Source organism: Sturnus vulgaris, chromosome 17, assembly GCF_052056855.1.
Source record: "Sturnus vulgaris isolate bStuVul1 chromosome 17, bStuVul1.hap1, whole genome shotgun sequence".
Lineage (NCBI taxonomy): Eukaryota > Metazoa > Chordata > Aves > Passeriformes > Sturnidae > Sturnus > Sturnus vulgaris.
This window is the reverse complement of record NC_142259.1, coordinates 12653958-12676704: the sequence shown is the minus strand read 5'-3', so window position 1 is coordinate 12676704 and position 22747 is coordinate 12653958. Positions and strand designations below refer to the sequence as shown.

Sequence of the window (22747 nt, the reverse complement as noted above, 5' to 3'; positions counted from 1 at the left end):
CCCTTGTATGATGCACCTGGTCAGTCCTGGCATGATCAGTCCCAGATGTGTGGGAATTGTCAGGATATGGAGGGGTTGTACTGTGAGCCTTTAACATGCGTGTGGGAAATGCACAAGAAAAAGGAAAATCTAAGAAATTATCAGAGCTCCTTCGTTCAATTCTTTCTAGAGCCAGTTTTGGTTTTAACAGGGGTGGTCATTGCTGCTGGCAGCCAGTGCTGGGAAGGAGGAGGGAATTTTCATTGGAACACAGATATGTCCTGCCCTGGGAAGAGCAGTGATGCAACAGCATGAGGAACAGCTATTTTGGGAATGCTCTCATCCCTTGGACATTTGATTCAGTGAGTGCAGTCCCAGGGTCAGGAACAGGGGGAGAGGCAGGATTTAACACTGAATATCCTCCACAGGGGAAACGTCTATAACGTTGAGTACAAACACAGCACAGCAATTTTCTACCAAAAATGTAATAGAGCCATAAACACTCTTAAAAAAAAAAAGGAATTAAGAGTGCAATTGGATAAAGTAAATCTCTGACTTGGGAGACTGTTTATGGAAAGCAGTGACAAACTATCCTTCAGATTTTTGAGCATCTATGGATGTGTTTCTTTTAGATTCTATAGGACACAGATGCCCTTTTTAATGAGTAACCTTTTTTGGTATAAAGTAGTTAATGCAAATATTAAATAAGCCATTTTTGTGATGTTTGCACACATCAAATGAATGGTGTAGACTCCAGAAATCACAGGAACAGCCTTTGCTCCCAAGTGTTACCAATTTCCCACTCTAAATGGGTTACATAAGCCCTGGTTAGTGGTTCCTTTAATTTTTGGATGGTTTCTTTTTAATGGTGAAATGCGTAATTAAAAAAAGCTAGAAATAGTTTTTCTAAACCCACTCTGGAAGGGAAGGAGAATTTCAGCAATTTTTTTTTTCACCCAAACATTGCATAATAGTAGAAATGTCAAAGATTTCCATGGGGTTCCATTTCATTCTTCATGTGGCTGTGATCATGCAAGAAGTCTGAACGCTGCAGGGGCTGGCAGATTTTTTGGAAGATCACACATCCTGGGCTAGGTTTGCAGCCTGGGCTTTACCAAAGAATGCCAGTGGCCTTGATTATCAAATCGTGGTTGTATTGTACACTGGTGTGTCTCTGTTCTTCCTTTTTTTTTTCTGAGAAGAAGGAATAGGTGCTGGCTGGAATTTGGATGTCTCACTCTGGCCCTGAGCCTGATGGAGCTGTAGAAGCCTCTCTGCTCCATGAACCATTTGGAGAGAGGAAAACCTCATTGACCTGTTCTGGTTTTACCTTCTGATGGCTCCAGACACGACACCTGCCACTGCCTCTTCTCCCCTGCACTACTGTGGCATTAAATATTGTCTTACATCTTCACCAGAGGGAGGGAACTGCTCCTGTTCCCCTTTCCCAGGTAGGAGATGGGGCCAGACAGAACCAGTGGTCTGGGCTGGCCCCACAGGCAGAGCACAGAAAGCAGAAAAATATTTCTGGTTTGATGATTAGACTTTCTCAGCACCTTAAACATGGGAGTCGATCTTACAGGAAAGTTCCTTTTTCCACAGAGTATTCAGATGTCTGGTTTTAAATGAGAAATGTGATTGCAGGCTTTAAAAACCTTGTAATTGGGAGTGTTGATAAACCCCAATCCAACCATTTCAGTGGATTCTCTTCTGTCTCCTTCTGGAACTGCAGATCCAAATCACACCTGTGCTAAATGTTAAATGTCAGTGCCTGTGGGAGCTGTGAGAGTCCGAGGGGAGCACAGGAAATGCAGGAAAAGCTGGAGAGTGAGTGACACTCACACTGTGCTGCTGCAGCACCTGCTCCAGGGCACTTCCAAAGCTGGGGCTGCCTTTGGCCATGAGCATTTGATGGCCTTTAAACTGTCTGGGTGCTCTGGGGCTCTCTGGGTTACGTGGTGCATCTCCAAAATGTTGGTGCTGTAATTGAAGTTAGAGATGATGAGCATCTTGCAGGATCTGGAGAACAATGTCCTTCCCTCTGCTGCTGTTCCTCCCTTCGTGACCCAAGACCTGAGAGGGTTTCAAAAAATGGCTTTAAAATCTCTGCATTCCCACTTGAAAGCCTCCTGCTCTTGGCTTGCTGGAATTGTCCACGTAAGGCAGAATTTTGTCTGCTCTTCAGATTCTCTCAGAAAGGAGTAGTAACAAGAACAATCTGTGCAAAAGAATTTAACGCAGTAAAGATGGGGGTAATAGTCATTCTCATTTGTCCTTTTATGTGAAACAGATTTTATTTTAAATGTACACTCTGAGTAGCTTAACCATAGCCAGAGAGTTGTTTAGCAGGGTAAAAGCAGAGTTACCCAGGGATGAATGGAGAGCAGGAGTGGAGGTGAGTGGTTGTGCTCAGTCAGCTCAGGAGCACCCTGAGCTCACCTTGGTGACACTGGGACACGGGGATGTCCTGCCTTGTGCTGCTGGCTTGACTCATGTGCTTCACATCTGCTCCAAAGAGCTGTGCTGGAGGTGTGGCATTTCTGTGCCTGTCCTGGGCTGCCTCTGCTGGCTTTAAAATCGCCCCAGGTTCCTTTTGTGCAGATGCCACCAACCTGTGACAAAAAGCGGTGCAAATTCCTATTGACCAGGACTCCTATTGAAAATAAGAATAAATAAATGCCCTGTAATGATCTCATTGAAGCGTTTCCCTGCTCCAGCAGCAATGGTGTCCCTGCCATGGGGAAAAGTAATGCTCAAAAAAGCTCTGGGAAAGCAAGGGATGGTGCCCGGAGAGGCAGAACTCCTCTGCACCTTTGTAAATCTGAGATGAGGGTTTGGAGTAAAAAGGCACATTTATAAGGATCAGCATTCCCTCTGTCAGATTTTAATACCAGATCTTTCCTAGAGACGCTCCAGAGGACAAATTGTCAGAGTGAAATCTCTATTTGCAGCACTGACCCTGGGGAGAGGAGTGTCCCACAGCAGGTGGGACGTGAGCACAGGTTGGTGTCTCACTGGAGAAGCCAGGGCTGGTGTAAAGGAGCAGGTCACCCTCACCCCCCCCTCACACAATCCTGGGCTTTGCTCAAGCCCCAGCTGAATCCTTGCCAGCGCTCATTACTGAAGCGTGGAGCTAATTCTTACAAGTGCCGTGTTCTCCATAAATTGCCTTCAAAAGAAAGCAAGCTCTTGTGTTTCACAGGTGAGTGACAAGCCCGTGATCTCCCCCACGAGGAACCAGCACTGATTTACACAGCCCCAGCCCCAGCCCATCCTTCTCCAGCCCTGGAGAACAGAATGCCACAAAGCCCCGGGCAAAAGCAGAGCCTGCAGGAAAGATCAGGTGTTAACACGCAATAAAAAAGCTGACACGCTTGGCTGAGCCCAGATCGCAGAGCCCGGCCCTTTAAGCCTGACCTAAAGCAGAGGTTTATGGAGGTGGCAGGTAAGGACTAATTATAGACCCTGCACTCCATCATGGGCTGGCCTGTCAGCTTAACTTAGGGACTGAAGTGCCTACGGTCACCCTGGGGGCTCCCTGCCCCTCTCATAACTGCACCCAGTGTGCTCCTAAAGAAACGTGGGGAGTAAATCTGAGGTGCTGAAAGAAATACTGCAGCAGAAATTACACTGTGGGCAAGGTTTTATATGTGTTGGGGTGAATTAATGAATAGGTTTGGGGCTTTTGGAAAGGAAAAAAACACAACAAACTTTGTGCACAAATACATAGGTTAAAATATATTCTCTTTCAAACGCCAGCTATTTTAACAACAGTGTAAATCAGATTTTACAGACCACATATTTCAAGTATGAAGTTCATTAAATGTGTGAAATTCTAGATTAGCTGCCGGGTGTGGCCAGAGCCCCAGTAATGAATTGTAAATTCTGTTCAGGATATAATATCAGATTCCCTTGCCCTGGCGCTGATATGAAAGGACTAAAGCCACCTTTTCAAAACAGTCATAACCTTTCTTTATTATCTTTATTTAGTTTAGCCATCATATGATATAATGAATGACTGCATCAGTGTTTCCATCCTGAACCTAATACACAGGTGTTTAACTTCATTAATTTGTGGGTTTATTATTATGAAACTAATTTATGTCTCAGTGTAACTGAAATTAATGCTATCAATTTATACACATTTTTGCCAGTGCCCTGATAGGGGGTGGTTGGCTGGCTTTAGATTCAAGATTGTCGCTCTAAACTACAATTCCCTCTGAATTTGTGTGATTAAAAATCCATTAATTAATGATGCTGTTGTCATTCCATAAACCCTTCCATGAGCTGGGAGCAAGGTACCAAAGGGAACTGATCTTTTCCTTGTGCTGCTGTATGCAGTGACATTTGGGGACTGATCTCAGTGGTGTCCAGCTCCACTGGCCAGAGCAGGCAGGACAGAAGTCCAGGTGTTCTGTGCCCCAGGGATGCACAAGCTAGTTCTAATCCTGATATCACCAATAATGGGAATTTTCCAGGTAGCTGGGCCTGAAAACCCAGGGCTAAGTAGAAGAATTGGCATCTCTCACTTATGGCTGTCAGCTGGAGAGCTCCTCCCAAAGCAGAATTTTCAACTGTAGATGAAAAGCAAGTTCTGATTTGGAGGAAATTCAGGCAGTTCTGGTTGCAGTCCCAGACTCCGTGTGGGTGGCATCCCCGGGCCCCGTGGAGCTCAGTGCCAGATCAGCCACTCTATAACTCAGGTGAGTGAACACCATCTAGACATTGTTATTTAGACAAGTGCACGGTCAGGAATGAGCCTGAAGCAGTGCCAGGCTCTGGGGATGCTCCAGAACTGCTCAGGAAGGGGAGAAATGTCCCAAATTGCAGGAGCTGGGCACTGCTGGGGCTCCAGGAGGACACAGCCCGAGGGTGGGGATCCTGCTGAGCCCCACTCTGCAGCACGGCAGGGATGTGTGGAGGCTGCTCCGGGAGCCTCGTGTGCCAGGGCACACTCGGGGAGAGCTGTATTTACTTTGGAAGGGCGAGCAGCTTTTGTCAAAAAATACTTATTGTTGCTGTGAGACTGAAAATACCTTTTGTAAGTGGAAAACAGAGATGTCTCCACGAAGTCTCTGATGATAAAATCCAGGCAGCTGCCCCAATGGCCTGAGAGCACATCCTCAGGAAGCCTTGATGCCTTATCTCCTAAAGAGCATGAGAAATAATAATAATTTAAAAAAATAATCGGTTTTATTGCCAGATGCCTGCGTGGAGCCGGGCAGGGAGGCTCATCCTCCGGCAGGGCGATGCTGTGGGCGGCTGCCAGGGAAAGGCAGGGACCCCGCCCCCCCCCCCCCCCCCCGGGGCAGGGACCCCCGGAACCCCGGCTCCCCAAACCCCCCCAAACCCCCCGGGCCGGCTGCAGCTCTCCTGGCCGGGCACGGAGCTCCTTGCTCGGCCTCCCGGGACAAACTCAGCTTCCAAATCCATCCCCCGAGCCAGGGAGATGCTCGGGGTCGGGGCCAGCAGACTCATCTCTCCCCTGGCCCCCAAGCCAGGCAAGCGCTGGGCACATCCCAGAGGGTGCCATGGGCATGGGGGGGGGGAGCTGGGTCTGTTTCTGGGGGGTAGGGATGCAGTCCAGCATGTGCCCCTAAAAGGAAGAGGAAGTATTCTCCTAAAGAGGGAATAAATAGCTAAAAATATTAGCTATTAATAGCTCCTTAGGTCCAAAAATAAAATCCCTTAGTGATACCAAAATAAGAAAGCAAAGGAAAGTCGGAGGTATTTGGCCTTCCTTTGAAAAAGGAAGCTAAAAATAACTATATATATATAAAAATCTCTCGTTTCTAGGGAAAGTCTCTGCCCCCGCATCCAGCTTTCACTGTTATATAAGACTTGAACTACATCCCCCTCTCCTCCGCGGCCGCTCACAACGCGCTGGAGCCGCGGCCAGATGGAGAAAGGTTCCGTCAGGAAAGTTTAACTCAGCGGGGAAGCTGCAGCCAGTGGAGGACACGATTCTCTCGCTGAACTCTCCAAAAGCCTTGGAAATCTTACAGTTGTGTCATATGCTGGTTTGGGGAATGCTAGTCCGGAGGCAGCCGCCAGCCCTCTTTCACTTCTTTATTTATTTATTTTCTTTCTATTTTTTTTTTTTTTTTCGCGTTGCACTGAGTTTAATTTGGGTAGCAGGATTCAGCAGTTTTAAGTTGGAAAAAACTTAGTGGAAGAAGATATTTTAGGAAAAGCCTGTCATGTGAACTAGCGGGAGCCGATCAAACCGAGCTATTAAAAGAAAGACATTGTATTTTTAAACGGTGCAGCCTAGGGCAGCCAACCTGTGTGCCCAGAACCGCGGGGCCGGGGCTGCTCCCCCGCGGCAGCTCCGCGTGGGAGGAGGCCGAGCTTTCCGTCGGGGTGGCCCATTCTCCGCTCGGCCCGGGATCCCCTTGGCACGGCCAGGTGCCCTCGGCTCCCCCCCCCGGCTCCTGGGCTCCCCCTGCTCGCCCCCAGTTTGCCCCTTCCCAGCTCTGCTGCACCGCCTGGAGCCCCGTCCCAAACGCTCCGTGCGCTCCCCAGTGCAATTCTCACAGGGATGCTGGGGTGACTGCTCAGAGCTGCACTGAGGAACTGGGGCCGTGGCGGTGGCAGCTGGGTTAATTAATTATTTCTCCCGACTAGTAATTAATTAAAATCGTTTTGCTCTCCAAGCAAAGCAGCAGCTTTGAAAAACTTCGGTTTCCCTTAGCTGTTCCCAAACAGGAATCTGGTGATTCCAATTCTACTGCTGCGGGTGGTGGATGCGCTCAGAGCCGATGGGGAGCTCAGGTGTGACACCTGTGCCGGGGGATGCTGGGGGGAGCTCAGGTGTGACACCTGTGCCGGGGGATGCTGGGGGGAGCTCAGGTGTGACACCTGTGCCGGGAGATGAGGGGGGTGGTCTCAGGTGTGACACCTGTGCCGGGAGATGCTGGGGGGAGCTCAGGTGTGACACCTGTGCCGGGAAATGCCGGGTCCGCCTGCCGAGCAGCGCCGGGGCTTTGCAGGACCTCTCTCATTGCTTCAAAGCCTCTCGTGGAGAGAACTGTGAACGGGAAAATCCTCCAGGTACGAGCCTGAGGGTCAGGTGCAACTTTTCGGCCCTTCTCCTCCATCCCAGGGCTCGGGCAGGAACATCCTCAAGGGAGAGCGGGCCGGAGAGGAAAAGGTTCCCCGAGAGCCGAGGGGTGCGAGGGGGTCTCTCTGCGGGGGCTCGGGGGGAGCTGTGGCCGGTGGGGTCCCCGGGCCGGGGCTCCCCCTCTCCCCCGTTGCATAACGGGCCCTCGGGGCTGGGGAAGGTATTTCCGCCCCGACGTGTCCAAAGATGACAAAGGATAGGAAAGTGAGGTGCGCTGAGTTTCCCTGGGCTGCCTGCAGTTGCTAGCCTGCAGGACAACAAACCCGAGCAGCAGAAAGTTTGATTGCGATACCTCCTTCGAGTCGATTTGGGGAGCGAGGGAGTGAAAAATGGAAATGCGGGGCGGGTGCCAGGCAGCCCTCGGCGCTCACCCGGCCAAGCGCGGCTGCCGTGACTCAGCCGGGGCTCCGCTGACCCCGCGGCTCTCCCCGAGGGGCGGCAGAGCTGCCCCCCTCCCCGGAGAATCCTTCGCATCCGTGACCTCCTCATCCCTGCTGGAAGGAGCTCTGTGCAAGTGCAGTCGCACGGAGATAGCGCCGGAGTGAAAGGCAGATGCTCTTCTTTTCACACACCAGTGAAAACCATACATTGTGAGACAGCCGCAGTTCATGACATCCCCGGCTTTATTTTCCTGTTTTCTTTTGCTTTATTTTCCTGTTTATACATAGGACATGTAAACACACACGGGTTGTCTTGGTTTCGGAGGCTTCCTTGGCTATTTCATTCTTGCTAAGCTCCACGTGTATCAGTGGAAATCCATGGGGTTGCTCCTCTCCTAAATTGATCTAAAATTAGGAACAGAGAGAGGTTTGTGAAATGCCACTAAACAAATTCACCGTTTCTTAATTTTTCTTTTCGTCTTTGTATGAAGAATTGAGCCAGTGGTAATTAGAAGCCAAAACCTGTGCCAGTAACAAGATGGGTATTAATAGAGTGCTGCTGAATTTAAAAGACATAAATATAAGCTGGGGACTTCGCTTTTCTGAATGATTTATTCAAAGGTAAAAGCAGCAGCAGCCTGAGCTTGTCTCTGCTGGGAAGAAGGAAAACTTCTGCACAGAAGCCCTGTTGCTTTGAAAGGCTTTGCAGTTCCTGCAAGTTTTGTTTAAAAAGCACACACTGGGATTTTTAACATCATCCATATTTCTTTCTTACTCGCTCTCTAACTTTCTGCTCAACAATTAAGTGCTTGTGCTGCAGACTGAGAAAGCCGCAGAGCTGCCTTGGCCCGGAGCTGGGAGACGTCATGGATTCCTGAGTGTGAAGTTGCAGGAAAGCCCTCAGTTTGGGAGATGGAGGCGATCCAGGGGTTTCCATGGCACTGGGATAAACAGGAGGAAACAGTGAGGGAATCCCGTTATTTTACAGCATTCAAAGACTATAAACACTCGGAGCAGGGAAGGAAGTGGCCTTTCCCTCTCTAGTAACCCTCATCTCAGAGCAGAGAACTGACTTCACTTCAGGAACACGCTCAGCTCAGCTCGGATCCCTCTGTGCACCTCCAAACACTTACTGAGGAGGCGAGCAAGAGGGGTTCCCTCTCTCCGGGCAGCACTGGTTGAAGATGGTTTAAAGGAGATTTAATTTTTTTCCTTTTTTTTTTTTTTTTTTTTTTTTTTAAATATTTTTTCTGCTATAGATTTTTTTCTTTTTTTTTTTCTTCTTTTTTTTTTTTTTTTTTTTTTTTTTTTAAATTCCTGATGCAGCGAGAAACTGCCTGCAGGCTGGTACACTACCACCACATCATGAGGTCTATGGATCAAGGTAGGGTGTGAGTGCTGCCTGTCTGGGTGCTGTGTGCGTGTCCGTGTGTCGCTCCCCCGCCGGGGCTCGGCGGGTCCCCCCCGGGCCGGGTTCGGACCGGGCTCCAGCAGGCGGGGTGGGCAGGAGGGGCTCACGACAGGGACCCTCGGGGAAGGGACCGGGCTGGCTTTAGGTTCGGCTCGGTTTGGTTTGAAGCGATCCGCCACGGCGGTACAAATCTGTCTGGAGCAGCCTCCTTTAAACTCCAGCCAGGGGGACTCTCCTCTTCCAAGCCATCACCCCAGGAGTCTCGCTGACTAACCCGGCCGCTTAACCCTTGCACCGCCTGCCCGGCTCGGGGGCTCGGGGCTCCGCGGCGCTGCCCCGGGCCCGGCGGAGGCTGCGGCAACGCGGCCGGGCCCGGGGCTCGGTACCCGGGATGCCCGGGGGTGCTCGGGGGTGCCCGGCGGTGCTGGCCGGGCTGTGCTGCGGGCGGGGGTCGGGGCTGAGGGAGGAGGCAAGAGTTAAAGGCGGCGAGAGGAGGAGCCAGCCCCGCTGTCAGCCCCGTGCCACCATCCCGGGGACAGGGGCAGCCTTCCGGGGATGCTGCAGCTCCCTCGGGCATCCTCCGGGCTGCGGGCCCGGGGCAGGGCAGGGCAGGGTGCGGCCGGGCGTGCGGAGGCGGAGGGGCTCGGGCTCGCACGGAGCGGGGCACGGGGCCGCTCTCCGGGCGATGCTGAGCTCCGGGCACGGCCGTGCCGGGCTCTGCGGGGCCGGGCGGAGGATGCTCGCTGCCAGGGGCCCGCAGCTCCGCTCCTGCATCGAGCCCGAGGAGCGGCGAGCTCGGCTGTCCCGCAGCCGCGGTGCTCGGAGCGCTGCCCCTCCGGGCGGGGGGCTCGGCTGTGACAGCGCTGCCGGCGCTGGGAGAAGGGGCAGGAGGAGCAGGAGGGGCAGGAGGGAAGCGCTCTTCCATCCGGCCGCTCCATCCCCGGTTCCCCGCCCGCGCTGGCAGCGCCGCTCGGCCGCTGAGTCAGAGCCGGGGCCGGAGGCTGAGCGGGCTCCGGGGGACGCGGCGAGCGCGGCACGGCCGCCTTTGAGAGCCCTTAGGAGCGGCTGTTTGTTTTCTCCTGCCGGAGAGAGCTCTGCGGGCACCTGCCAAAACACACTCGTTAACACCTACACCCAGAGGGGATCGTCCGAGAGCTCCGATTCTCGGACAAGCCAATGGAAAGGCTCTCGAGCGGCTTTATACCGCCTTAGGATCAGGCCATTGCCCTGCCTCGTGTCTCCTCGGCTTTCTCCAGACAAAACTCCCTCTCTCCTGAGCGCTCCAGCTGCTCTTAGTCACTCTCACAACAGCCCGTGGAAGTTATTTTGCAGAGCAGCAAAGGGAATGAGGAGGTTTCGTGCTGCTGTCAGCGATCTCACCTGCTGCAGCACAGGGACAGCAGTGCATCAAAGCAGCGGGCAGCACCGGGGGCAGCAGCACATCCCCTCCCAGTGCCGGGCAGCTCTGCTTTCCCCAGAGCCTGCAGCCACAGCACAGAATGAAAAGCACTAATTTATTATTTTTTGTTTCCAGATCGAATAATTGATACCACAGTAGCCAGTGGAGCAGTGCAACCAGTTGCACGACAGAGCCTTGAGGTGCTCCAGAAAGAGCAGAATGTATTTTTGCCTTATGCAAATTCCTGCTCCTGTCAGTGCTGCAGGGGTGATCAGAGCAGTCTCTGCCCCCGACTTGCTTTTGTGTCATAAGGCTGCTCCCAACATTTCCACGAGGAAAAAGCAAGACGAAACTGCAAGGGGTTAATAATACAGGGCACTTTTGGGATCCAGTCTCTGCCTTCGGGAGGATTCCTGCACCCACAACAAAGTGTTAGAGGCTTACTAATGCAGGGTGTGTAAATGATGATGTGTTAATAATTTTAAGCCCTTTTCCCCTTTCATGATTGGAGCAGGCTCAGGATGAGGAATGAAGGCTCTGCACAAACACCCTGCCAGCAAAAAGCTGCTTCGGTGCCTTTGCTCCCCGAGCTGGGCTTTAGCAAGTCCCAGCCGCGGCAGAGATCTGCCCCTGGGTCCCTGTGTCACCCTGGGGTCCCACAGCTGTTAATTCTCTGCCCCTTGCCCTTTGTCTCCTGTGGGACACCAGCTACAGTCAGCAAATGATTCCAGAGTCTTGCGTGCAGGGCAGGAATCACATTCACAGATGGGACACTGACAGAACTGGAGCACTCTTTTATAATATTCCAATAGATATTCTAAGTGAAATTTCATCACTCACTTTCTTAAAAAATAGCCAAGGATAATAATATCCTAGAACTTCTTTTCCACTACTGGCCTAATCTATTTTTTTTTTTTAACTATGATATGTGCATTCCTTTGGTTTGCCCAGCAGACTTCAGAACTTAATGGGAACGTGGAGATATGAGCAATTTTTCCATTGTCCTTTCTTGCCAAACCACTTTAAGCTTGAAATTGGGGGGTAATATCTCTGACTCAACCTGACCCCAAAATTGAATAGTGTGTGTGCCTGTGCCTCTCAAAGGAACTACCAGATATTTCTCCCTTCTCTCTCCCTCCTTTTTTTTTTCTCTAATAACACTCCCCACACTCCAGACCAAGCAACCAGTCACTCACAGTCTGAGCTCATTTTAAAGAGCTTGGATTAAGTCCATGTGCAAGTTTTAGTTGCCTGTTAAATTTCTAATGCCTGCCACATACACCATTAGAACACTTAGATTTTTAAGACAGCATTGACTCATATTTTCTTTGGGTTTTAGCAGCTAAATAGACATGCAGCTTTCTTAATCCACTTTTCTCTACCTCTTCTTTTAAAAACTTTAATGTGAATGTATTGAAGTATTGGAGATATCCAGAGTAAATTATGTATCATGTGGGAGAAATAATAATTAGCACAGACATTTCTGAGATAAAATAAATTTATTCATCTCAGAGCATCCTCTGATCCCTTGCATTAGTGAAGTTATTGGTGCAGGGAATACAGAGAGGCAGTACAAGCAGAAACTGAAAATAGTAAATGAGAAGTTGCATTGGCAGTGCATTTAAACACTGAGCAATATGTTAAGTGCTCTGTAACTCTCAGTTTGTATTACACTAGAAGTGCTCTTTTTTAGCTTTGTTTTTGGATTCCCCGTCCCCCAGTGCCTAGGTAGTCCAGTATTCACATTCCTCTAAAGTTTTATTAAAGTGCAGCCCTGCCAAAGGCCAGCACAGATCCAAGTATGTGGAAAAGGACTCCTTCCATCCTGCAGTTCCCTGAAATGGCAGCACAGTGGATTTCCAGCTCTGCTCTGTGTGGAGCCTGCTGCAAGCATACGTGGCTGCAATTTTTGTTAATGCTGCCAAGGACAGCCTTTGCTTCAGTCCTTGAAACACCTTTTTGGCTCATGAAAACAGCTTTATAGAAAAAAACCCGCAGTTAATGCTGACTTCCAGATCTCAGGGTGGGTGCTGAGAGCCCGAGCAGAGCTGGGACCAGACTCCATGATCCTGGACACAGGAGAAATGCATGGAAGATCCTCACAGAAAGGAAGGGTCTGATGTGAGAAAGACTGAGATTTAGGAAAACCAAGCAGTATTTCTGCTCTTTGAACACTCTATCCCAGCCTTTCACTCCAGTCCTAACAGAAATCAAGCTTTGGGAAGTGTCTGTCACATTGTTTGGGTTTTTTTCTTTGATTTGGAGATGTTCCTGAGTGTATATACTGAGCTGAAGAGCCCACAGCCCATTCAAGCCTAGGAGCTCCCCTGCCTTTCCTTCACCACTAGTTATTAATGACAAACTGTGGGCAGTATTTGTCAGTTATGTAGTTATTAACAGCTAAAACTTAAACAATTTATAATGTTTTATTTTCATTGTGGGTTCAAGAGCCTGTTTTGGGTCTAAACTAAACTCCACTCAGCCTTTGGAAGGCTCCAAAAACTACAGCTGTCATTTGAGCTGAATTCTGCAGCTGCCTGCACCTACCAGTGGCTTCATGCCCCTCTAATATTCAGGCCAGATCGATATTTTGTCCATTTGTAATATTTCTGCTAGAAATAACACACAAGTAGGTTCAAACCCAGCCTGCAGAGCATTCAAACTCCCATCTCTGTGCACTCAGGGCATGTCAAACTCTTGCTCCTGTAGGTTCTGAGCAGGGATCATATGGGACCAGTGTCCTCATGTGCCCTGAGAGCTGCAGGGGGAGCAGCAGGGACACACTCCATTAAAGCCTGGTGCCTCTTGCTCCTTGACATCTGTCAAACTGTCTGCTGGGCAAAAAAGCTTGAATCCTATAAGCTGAGCTAATTCCTGCGTTTCTCTAACACTTTTCTCATTGCTGTCTTGTCACCCTCATTCCTGGCCAGAGTCAGAATTGATGATTACGTGTGCTAGCAGCGAAACTCTTCTGCATGACACGGTCCTCTTGGAAAGCAAAAGGTACATTTTCCATCTGTGGAGTACTACTAATCCTGGGAGTAGCTGAGGATAAGTCTGAAACTTCACATGCCTAATGGATTGCAGGCAAGCTGGGAAGTAAAGGACGGGATAGAGCTTTAGCAGAAGTCGGGGTCGTCTCCCCGTGCCCTCCTGCCAATCACCTGTTTCTCACTTTAAAAGCCCAATGTTTTAGTTTGTGTCCTTTCTTTCTGTGGCTCATACAATTGATGCTCTCCCATCGTGCTCCTTGTGGTGTTAGCTGTGAGGATGACAGCTCTCTTTAGTGCTAAGCCAAGATCAGCAAGTATATTGTGTTTTTCTAAAGAATTTCAAATAGAAGAGCCAATGATAAAAGGCCAGTGCTCAGCAAACGGTAAGGATCACTGGACAAGAGACATAAACAATCTAATTTAATAGATGTTTAAACAATTCAGAACAAATCAGGCCCTCACAGAGAGCAGCACAGGTTCCCCAAGGGGCTGGAGTGCCTGTAAATACCTCAGTGAACATTGTGTCTGCAGGCTCACCTGCCCTTTCTGACAGCCACTTTTCCCTATTCTCTGGCACCTTCCAGCAGCAAATTAATGCCACAATTAATGTTGATTGCAGTGTGACTGCTGCCCACCTCACAGCAGGTTTGTCTGCTCCCTGAGTGCCCTTTCAGCCCCAGCCCTGTGTGGTGTTTCTGCTCACCCAGGGCTGCAGGGGGACCAGCCAGTACTGGTCAGAAACTCAGTGAAGAGCCTGACTGCAAACTGTAGGGAAAGTCTGAGTTCTTGTCCTCTGGACGAGCAAAGGATGGAGCAGAAGGGTGTGATGAGAGGGCAATTTGTCATTACTTGGCTGGACACATGAATGAGAAAGGCAGTAGGTTATAAGCCCAACTGCAGAGATTTTGGTTCATGTGTGCTTTAAAACAGACTTTCTGTGACCTTAGACAAGTAATGCAGAACCGGATTTGTCTTGTAGTTAATGCTGTCCTGCTGATAGGCTTAGCAAATAAAAACAAGCTGGAGTAAACACCAAAATACTTTAAAAATTATCTTGGTCCCTCTGCCTTTGCCTCCCTGTCCTGTCTACAGACTAGGAGCATTTTTCAAACCCACAGACCTGATGACAGCCATCTGCACACTCATAAAGGGCACCACACAAACAGGTAAGCGAGGGAGCAGCTTTCTGACCACAGAGCCCTGAGCACGCAAACCCAGGGTCCCCAGTAACCCACGGGTGAATTCCCTGCTGGCTGTAGCAGCCACCCCAGGGGCAGGAGGCTGGCGGGGGGCAGTGACCAGCACCCTGAGCAGGGCCAGGGCAGGATGGGATGAATGGAGTCAAGGTGGTGGAGGTGGCTGGGGGCACCTGGGCAAGCTGGCAGCAACCTGCCTGTGGCCAGCAGGGAACGCGGCGAGCGCCCATCCTCTGAAACGCTGCTTGTGAGCGAGGCAGGAGGAGAACAGAGCCTTGTGCACCACGGACCCGCTGCCCTTAAAGCTGCTCCAGCTACGAGAGGCCGTCCTGTGCTTACAGACAGCCGCCTGCGATGGGAGCACATGGTGCGGGATGTGCGAAGCCTGGAGAAGGCGAGGGCAGCACCCGCACCGCCGGGAGCGGCGGGGACCGCGGAACCTCCGCAGAGAGCGGCTGCGGGCAGGACAGCCGGTCATGCTTAACGTGGGGCCACAGGGCAAGGAGATGCTCGGCTAAAGGGCATCGTTTCTGGGGGCTCCCGGGCCGGGGATCCCCGCCGTTCCCAGCCCGGGTGCGGTGCTGCCGGGCCGGTGCCGGCTCCTCCCCGGGGGCGGCCCCGGCGCAGGTGGCTGCGAGGAGCAGGAAGCTGCCCCGCTGCCGCCCGTGCTGAGCCGTGCTGAGCCGTGCCGTGCCGAACCGAGCCGTGCCGTGCCCAGCCGTGCCGCCCGGGGCTCGCCGCTCGCCCCCTCCGTCGAGGCTCCGCGTCCGCCGCAGCCCCCTAAGCCAGGGCATTTCTTTCTCGGTGTTTCCTCGCTCCATCCCCGCTCCGAGCGCTCGGCTCTCGCTGCCGAAGGCACCGCCGGGTCGCGGCCGCGGCTCTCGGGGCTCCGCCGCCCCCCGGGCCGCGATGAGCGCCGCGGACCCCGGGCCCGGCCCCGGCCCCGACCCCGGCCCGCAGGACCGGGACCCCGGGCCCGGCCCCGGCACGGCCCGGCCCGGCAGCCCGCAGGAGGAGCTCGACTTCTCCATCCTCTTCGACTACGACTACCTGAAGCCGATCGAAGGTTGGTGAGGAGCCCCCGGAGCTCCTCGGGGCACGGCGGCACCGCTTGCCCGGCAGGTGCTCGCCCTGGGCTGCTGGCACAGAGTGGCTCCGTGTCCGTGCCGGGATGGAGTGTCCGGGACGGGACGGCCGGGGGACATCGCTGCTGTCCCCAGAGCCGTGCAGCCAGCCGGGGGACATCGCTGCTGTCCCCAGAGCCGTGCACCAGCCGGGAGGAGCTGTGGCAGGGAGGGCAGGGGCTCAGCCGCTCGGCCGGGCACTCGCTGCCCGCAGCATCCTGGCACAGCCCTGCGAGCTCCAGGGTAGTCACAGCATCCTGGCACAGCCCTGCGAGCTCCGGGGGCAGCCGGACCATCCTGGCACAGCCCTGCGAGCTCCGGGGCAGCCCGAGCGCTGGGGCGTGCAGCCCTGGCATCCACCGCCTGCCCTGAGCCCGAGCGTCCCGCAGGGGTGGCACAGCTGGCTCCAGCCTGGGGACGAACACGGCCAGCTGAAGTTGAATTTGAGGATAAAAGAAAGATTTGCAGGCTGTTCTGCTTTTCTGAGCTTATGCTGGGATACTTTAAAGTGCAGTGGCAAGTGTTGCCTGGCTTTATAAATGGTGATTCTGTCTGTTGATGGTACTGAACAGGGATATTTCCTATAAAATATAGATTTGTGTAAGCCAGAGTGTGGTTTACAGATTTTACAGGTTTATAGATTTGTGTAAACCAAAGCTGGAAGAGAGGACCCAGAGGAGTGATTTGTTGGGATGTTGTCTCTAAGACACGTTGGTTTTGATTCTGCACAGTGGAGAGTGGTGTTTCCCTGGGGCATCTCAGAGATGTTGTGTTCCTCTGAGGGAGGAGACCTTTGAGGCCTGAATCTTGGTGTCATTAATGAAATGGAGAGTTGTTGCTGAGTTTTATTGTCTCTGTCCTCGTTTAAGTGCACCAGCATGGAAGCTGATTGGGGATGGTTCATACCACCAGATGGACAAAGCTGAATTTTCTTTCAAGGTTTCGTGTAGATCAGAACATGCTGCAATAAATGAATAATTGGGGAGGGGTTAATGGTTTTAATGAAAATACATGGAATGTCAGTGAAAGCTTCAGATGTTGGTGTGCTCACATCTTTGCAGTAGACAGTGCTGCTGTGGAGCCTTAAGTGGGAAGTTCCACAGAATATAATCGTACGTAGGTGGGGGTTAGAAAGTTTAATCTTCAAACCACATAAATGCAGAGCAGTGTGTGCTTGTTGTAGAAGTAGCTTCCTTCTTGAGCCTGCTTTCTTCACTTTTGAATGACTGGAAACCATAATTAGTAGTAATTTTGTTCCAAAGATGGAAATCATTAGCTTAAAAAAAAAAAGAGAAAAAAAGAAAAGATCCCAACCATATATATGAGTATTGTAATCTGGAGAACATTCTGCCTGGCTTTGAAAAGGCACCAGCTCCAGTCTGTAAGCAATCCAGGATACATCCGCAACCTTTAATGTACAAAAGATTAAAGTGTGTTTACATGAGAGCAGAGAATGATCAAATTCTGAGCAAGGGCTTTATGCACATGCTGCTGGTAACTGATGCTCATTGTTCATGTGCAGCTCTGGCCCCATCTGAACTGCACTTGGGCAAACAAGTCCTGTGCAGAGGAGGATTCAAAGTGGAACCAAAACCAAAGGAGTGGGACCCAGCACTTCAGCCTGGTTCCTGCATTTGGAGTCCTCCCAGCCTGGTCTGCTCCACCCACTGCTCATGACAAGTCCTAAAATAACAAATCTATAAGCATGCTAAAAGGGATTTTTTTAAATTATAAAAATATGGGAAAATGTTAATGTTGAGCTCTAGGAATGGATTGGGGTGAATGTTTATTCCTGATAAACAATTTTTTAAGAGGCTGGACTTTGGCAGTATCCATCCAAGGTTGTTTTAAAAGTAGGACCTATATCTCAACTTGTTGTCATGGGGATGCCAGAAATATCCTTCCTGAAAGTGACTGGCATTCAGTAGTGCTTGTGTGTGCCTGGGCCAACAGGAACATGGACTGCTATAAAAGCAACAGGGAAAAGAAGGGTCAACAAAAATCCTGCAGTCAATATTATTAATATTAGATGTTCCTTTTGAAGCCAGCCATTTCCAAAAGCTTTTTACCTTTACTCGCCAGACTTTAATTAGCAATCTTCTCAGGGTTTGCAAACAAGAAACATCTGCTGAACTCAGGAGCCTGCCCAGGTGAACAGGATTTGGGGAGTGTGGGCAAGGCATACATTGCTTTCAGGTGGAAGCAGTGATTTCATTTGGCCATTGAGGATGTTTTCTGTCCTTTAAACAAAAAAGTGTTAGATGCATTCACTGCAGAGTTCTGTGCAGGTGTTGGCAGTGGTATCCCAAATTTTAGCTCCTTTCAAACGTGGCAGGTGAGTTAATGAGCATTTCTAAATGAACTCCTACAGCAGGGCTCCCAGAGGAGTAAGCTCTGCTAAGTGCTGTGTGTGTTCTTCCCTAACACCTGCTCTTGGCTGCCTGAGAGACAAAATACTGAAATGCAGACAGTGCTGTGCTCCAGCAGCTCCCTGCAGGTTTGCTGGGCACTCACTGTGTGATGATCTGCTGAGAGGTAAAGCTGCCACATCATTTTTAATGTTTGAGGTCAGCCCTTCTGGGAGCTGATCCTCTGAGGGGCGTTCTGCAAATCCAAACAAAACCTGTGTTTAAAAATATTCCAGATGAAATCCTGCCCTGAGACAACAGGTAGAAATGCAGATGGGAAGGAATATTTTCTGTAGGCTCAGGCCCTTGCTGTAGCTCATTAGGCTCAGACTGCAGCTGGTGATATGAATCTACAAGGTCTGTGTGTGTGTAGTGTAGAGAGGGGAAGCAGGGAGCATCCATAAATATTAATATTCCTCCAAATGCTTGTTTGTATGTAGACAGGCTCCCAGGGACATTGCCACGTCTTGTAGGTGTCAAGCCCTGAATAATTTGCCTCGTTCCTTTTTTTCTCCTCCCAGATGCAAAGCTATTAAAAGGAAAAAAAAACTGAAAGTGCATGCAGTTGGGTCCTGGGGCTGGCTCAGGAACACAGGAGGCAGTGTTCAGCCCTGCCATAAGGAAACAAATATGCACATCTACCAGAGAATTCCAGATTTCACTCAGGAAACCAGCTCTCACTTGGAGCTTCCAAGCAGTTAGTGTAAATAACAGACAACTCAGCTTTTGAAAAATGCAAAGAAGCTCTGGGCTGGCCCCTTCAAATGACAATAAGCAAGTTAATTGAAAACGAAAATCGACTCTTTTACTTATGCAAATGAGGGACTCCAGTTAAATCCTGGGAGCTGCAGCCAGAGGATGTGAGGTCAAAACCCATCTTGTGCCCCTGGCCTGCACAGGGCTATCTTTGGCTTTTCCTAGAGGATGGTTTGCACAAACCCAGCACGGAATGCAGCCTTTATTCCCTAATTTCATGCTAATTGGCACGGTCCCATTTGGCTGAGTGGCTGCCTTTGAAGTCGCTGCCTTGTTTTAAAACAGGGCAGGGTGGCCCTCACCAATCCACGTGTGCTCACCCTGCTATGGCCCTGGGCTTGGGGAACCTGGGCAGCCTCCTCCTTTCCCTTCAGACATGTGTGAAAAGGAGTTTGGTAAATCAAGGGTCAAGTCCTTGGAAACCGAAATCCCCTGATTTGTGATTCAGCTGTCCCTGGGTTCTTAGGGGCACTCCTGAGGGTCTGTACCTGGGGAGGGTGCCTGGCTTCCAGAGGGTTGATGGAGCTGCCTGTGCCCAGAGGAACTGGCCTGGTGGTTATTTGCAGTGCAGGAGCACCCAGAACTCTGCTGTGATAAGAGAGACAGTCGTGTGGATAAAACCTGTGGAAAAAAGGGGCAGTGAGAGCTGGCAGCTTGGGTGGGATCCCGGAGGGCTTGGGGGGTCAGACTGCTGTAGGAAGAGGAGCTGAGTGACACAGGGAAGGCTGTTTGCTGACAGTGAAGCTGACTGAGAGCATGGGGAGATGCCAGTGCTGCCTGGTTGTGAAATTCGCGGTGTGTTAACCCCTGTGACAGCAGAAGGATCTTTTGGTCCTGAATCAGAGGGTGAATCAGCAGTGAAACCTCAGGCTGGGAAATGCTTGAGTGCAGGGAAGGGGGGAAAGTGCTGGAGCTGCCCGTGCTGAGGAGATGTCTGTGAGATGTCCATCAGAAAAGAGTGGAGAGGACAATCCTTTGCTGGAGTATCTCAATCTGTGTTCTGGCATGCAATATGCAGAAATGGATGAACTCTTGCAGGTGGCACAGCCTTGGGAGCAAAGCTCTATCTCCGAGGCATCTGCACCGAGGTTTCCAAGTTGCTTCATTTCCTGGGAAACACCTTTGCTGGTCTCTCACGCAGCTGTTCTCTTGTCAGGGGGTGCAGTGGGCTCTCCCTCCTTGGGGAGCCCAGCTGGAGGGGGTGGCAGGGCTGTTCCCCCCTGTGTGCCACCCCCAGTGTGGCAGAGGGCCAGCAGTGTGAGCCTGGCTGCCCTGAGCTCCTGCAGCCCTAGCCAGGCTCGCCTTGGCAGCTCAGGGAGAATTTTGGGTGGTGCTGGGGCCGTGTGCCTGAGCCATTCCCGTGCCCTGGGCTCTGTGTCCCCGCTGGTATCTGCAAGGGCAGAGAGAAAGCAGCTGGGATGCTGGCGAGCATCCTCTGCCCCTGGCCAAGGCAGGGCTTGACGCTGTTTACAGAAGCAAACTGCTGCTGCTCCTCTCCTGGGGCTGCTGGCTCTGCTCTGCCTTTCCCTCCAGCAGATTCCTGACCCCAGGCTGGCCGGGAGCGGAGCAGCCAGTCCTCTCCTACTGAAGCCAAAAAGCAGAATTCCTGCTGATTTCCATGGAAGAGGCGTTTATTCGCGGGAGCAGCACTTGCTGCTTCACCCCGGTGCCCCGCATCCCTCCCCGCTGAGGTCAGAGCTCGCCTCGCAGCATCACCGGCGTTGCCATGGGCACAGACCGCGACATCACCGGCGTGGGCAGGAGCGGCCGGGACAGTGATTTCATTGTACCCTGCAGCTCTGCGGGGTCGGCGGAGCTTCCCCAAAGCCCGAGCCGGGCTCCTGACGAAGCCGTGCCGATGAGTCAGGGCTGTAGGCTCAGCCCTGGGCATCACCGCTGCTGCTCCGGGCTCTGCTCAAACCAACGCCGGGTTTGTCTGCAGCCCTGCTTTATTGACGCTTTGCCATGTGGGGCAGAGTAAATATTGTTGCTGCACAGAAGGCTGTGGGTGTTTTCTTGCGCGGGGGCTGTGGCAGGGGCAGGCTGGGGCTCGCCGTGTGTGTGAACGCTGTTATTCATACCTGGAATTGCATCCTCCGGGAGGGGCAGTGCCGGGGTGAAAGTGCTCTCTGAAACGCAGTATTTCAGGGATGAGCTAGGAAAATGTAGGTTGTCTGAAGCCCGGTTTTTGAGGGGTGTGTTTGTTATTCAGCAGACTTTTAAAGTGACACGTGCACTTACAAATAAATACATTTGCTTTTCCCTTACTCCTCAACGTGGACCTCCCCCCACTGGCTTTGCAGCTCGGTGTGTTGAATTTTGGTTCTGTACCTGCTGTCTGTGTCTGGCACACATAATTCAATTTAATGTTTGTGGTGGGGCAGTTTAGCTGAAATGCTCACCTGCTCCTTGAGGTGAAGCTGTTCAGCCTGGAGAGGCTTTTCTGCTCCTGCTGGCCATGGCACAAATGCTGCCTCGAGCCTGGCCCAAGCCTGTCTCTGCTTGGTGCTGGTTTTGCTCGCTGGCATCAGCTGGAATTGGGGAGATTCTCCCCAAAGATTCTCCCCAAAGCAGTGGGAGCCATGGTGCGAGCCTCTGGGTTTGTGTTACTCTGCTCATTCCAGAGACTGACGAGTTCTGCTCAGAGGGAATCTCAGCAGCAATCTCGAAGCTCGATGTGTCAGACCTGAGTGATGGGGATGACACACTCGCTACTCCTGGGTGCCAAAGCTCTGAAATCCACGGCGCTAAAAATATGTTTGGCTCGGAATTCGGTGACTCGTTGCTGTTTTCCCATCCCCAAAACAGCTGTGTGCTGGGATTAAAAGCCAGAGGGGAACCTTAAGCAATGTGCAAGGCTGGACTGTCCTGTGCAGCTCCCCTCCTGTCCTGGACATTCTGTGTGTTGGTTTGTTTGCTCGGCTCTTGGGGTTTCCCAATAAACACGAATGCTCAGCAGTTCCTAAAAATGAACAGAAACCCCCTGAGAATAAGTCCAAATCTCTCTGCATGTAAAAGTTTCACCAGGAACTTCTGCTACTTTTGCAGAAAGCACAGTCAGCTCCTGCCTGGCTTTCTGTGTGATATTTTCTCATTGGAATTGCTGTCTCATGTCGTGTAGGAGTTAGAGAAAATGCTGGAACAGTAATTTAAATATTTAAATGAAACCCTCTGCCTGTGGCATTTGCTGATCAGTGCCCAAAGCGAGCAGATAGTGTGAATTAATCCAAAATGTGGAGCTGTTTCAGGTATTTCCTGGATACACTGAAATCTTAAAAAACTTATACAAATCCTGGTAATGTTTTGCATGTTTTTGTGTGATGACAAATATTCTTCAGCTCCAGGAGCTGATGTCCATGGGAACACCTGCCATGGCTCTGGGATGCCACTGCCACTGCACCCCCTTGGCTGTGGGACCAGACTGGAACAGGGTCCAGCAGTGCTGGTGGGAATTCTGTGTTCCCTGGAAGCATCCCTGTGCTCTGCAACCTGGGGGTAGTTTGTAAAATGGAAATCTCTGAAAATTGAGGACTTTTGGTACCAGCAGAGAGAGGGTTCTACTGAACACCTATTTGTTATTGTGTATTTTATAATTCCTGTCTGAAAACGTTCCTTGGGCTGAAATTGGAATGTGATTGCCCTTTAACCACAGGGCTGGATTCTTTTCCCCTCTCTCTCTTCTCTAACAAATATTTGTGAATGTGTTTTCTGACTCACATGAAACCTGTCACCAAACTTGCTGTCATGATAGAGCCAAACAAATCATCACACAGAACTGCCTTTTCAATTTAAGAGTTTGAGCTCAGCTTTGGCCATGAAGCCTTTCCTGCTTGGGTCTGGCTGTGTAAGGAAGGTGTTTATCCCTCTCCAAAAGCTATTCCTCAACATTTGGTTTTAAGTAGATGTGTTTGGAAGCGATTTTGTGATGTGCTGGTCTCGGTCCAGCTCCTAGTTGGCAAAATGTGACTGAAGTCACAG

The 22747-nt window shown here is 51.1% G+C and overlaps 1 protein-coding gene across 1 annotated transcript in view; it reads left to right on the top strand.

Annotated features, from left to right (window-relative positions):
• The first annotated feature begins 15305 nt into the window (after positions 1-15305).
• NFATC2 (nuclear factor of activated T cells 2) overlaps positions 15306-22747 on the top strand; it is a 78449-nt gene continuing 71007 nt past the window's right edge. Inside the window, exon 1 of the mRNA XM_088175109.1 lies at positions 15306-15547. Coding sequence (XP_088031235.1) covers positions 15391-15547 — 157 coding nt within the window. The 5' untranslated portion in view covers positions 15306-15390. The remainder of the gene's footprint in view (positions 15548-22747) is intronic.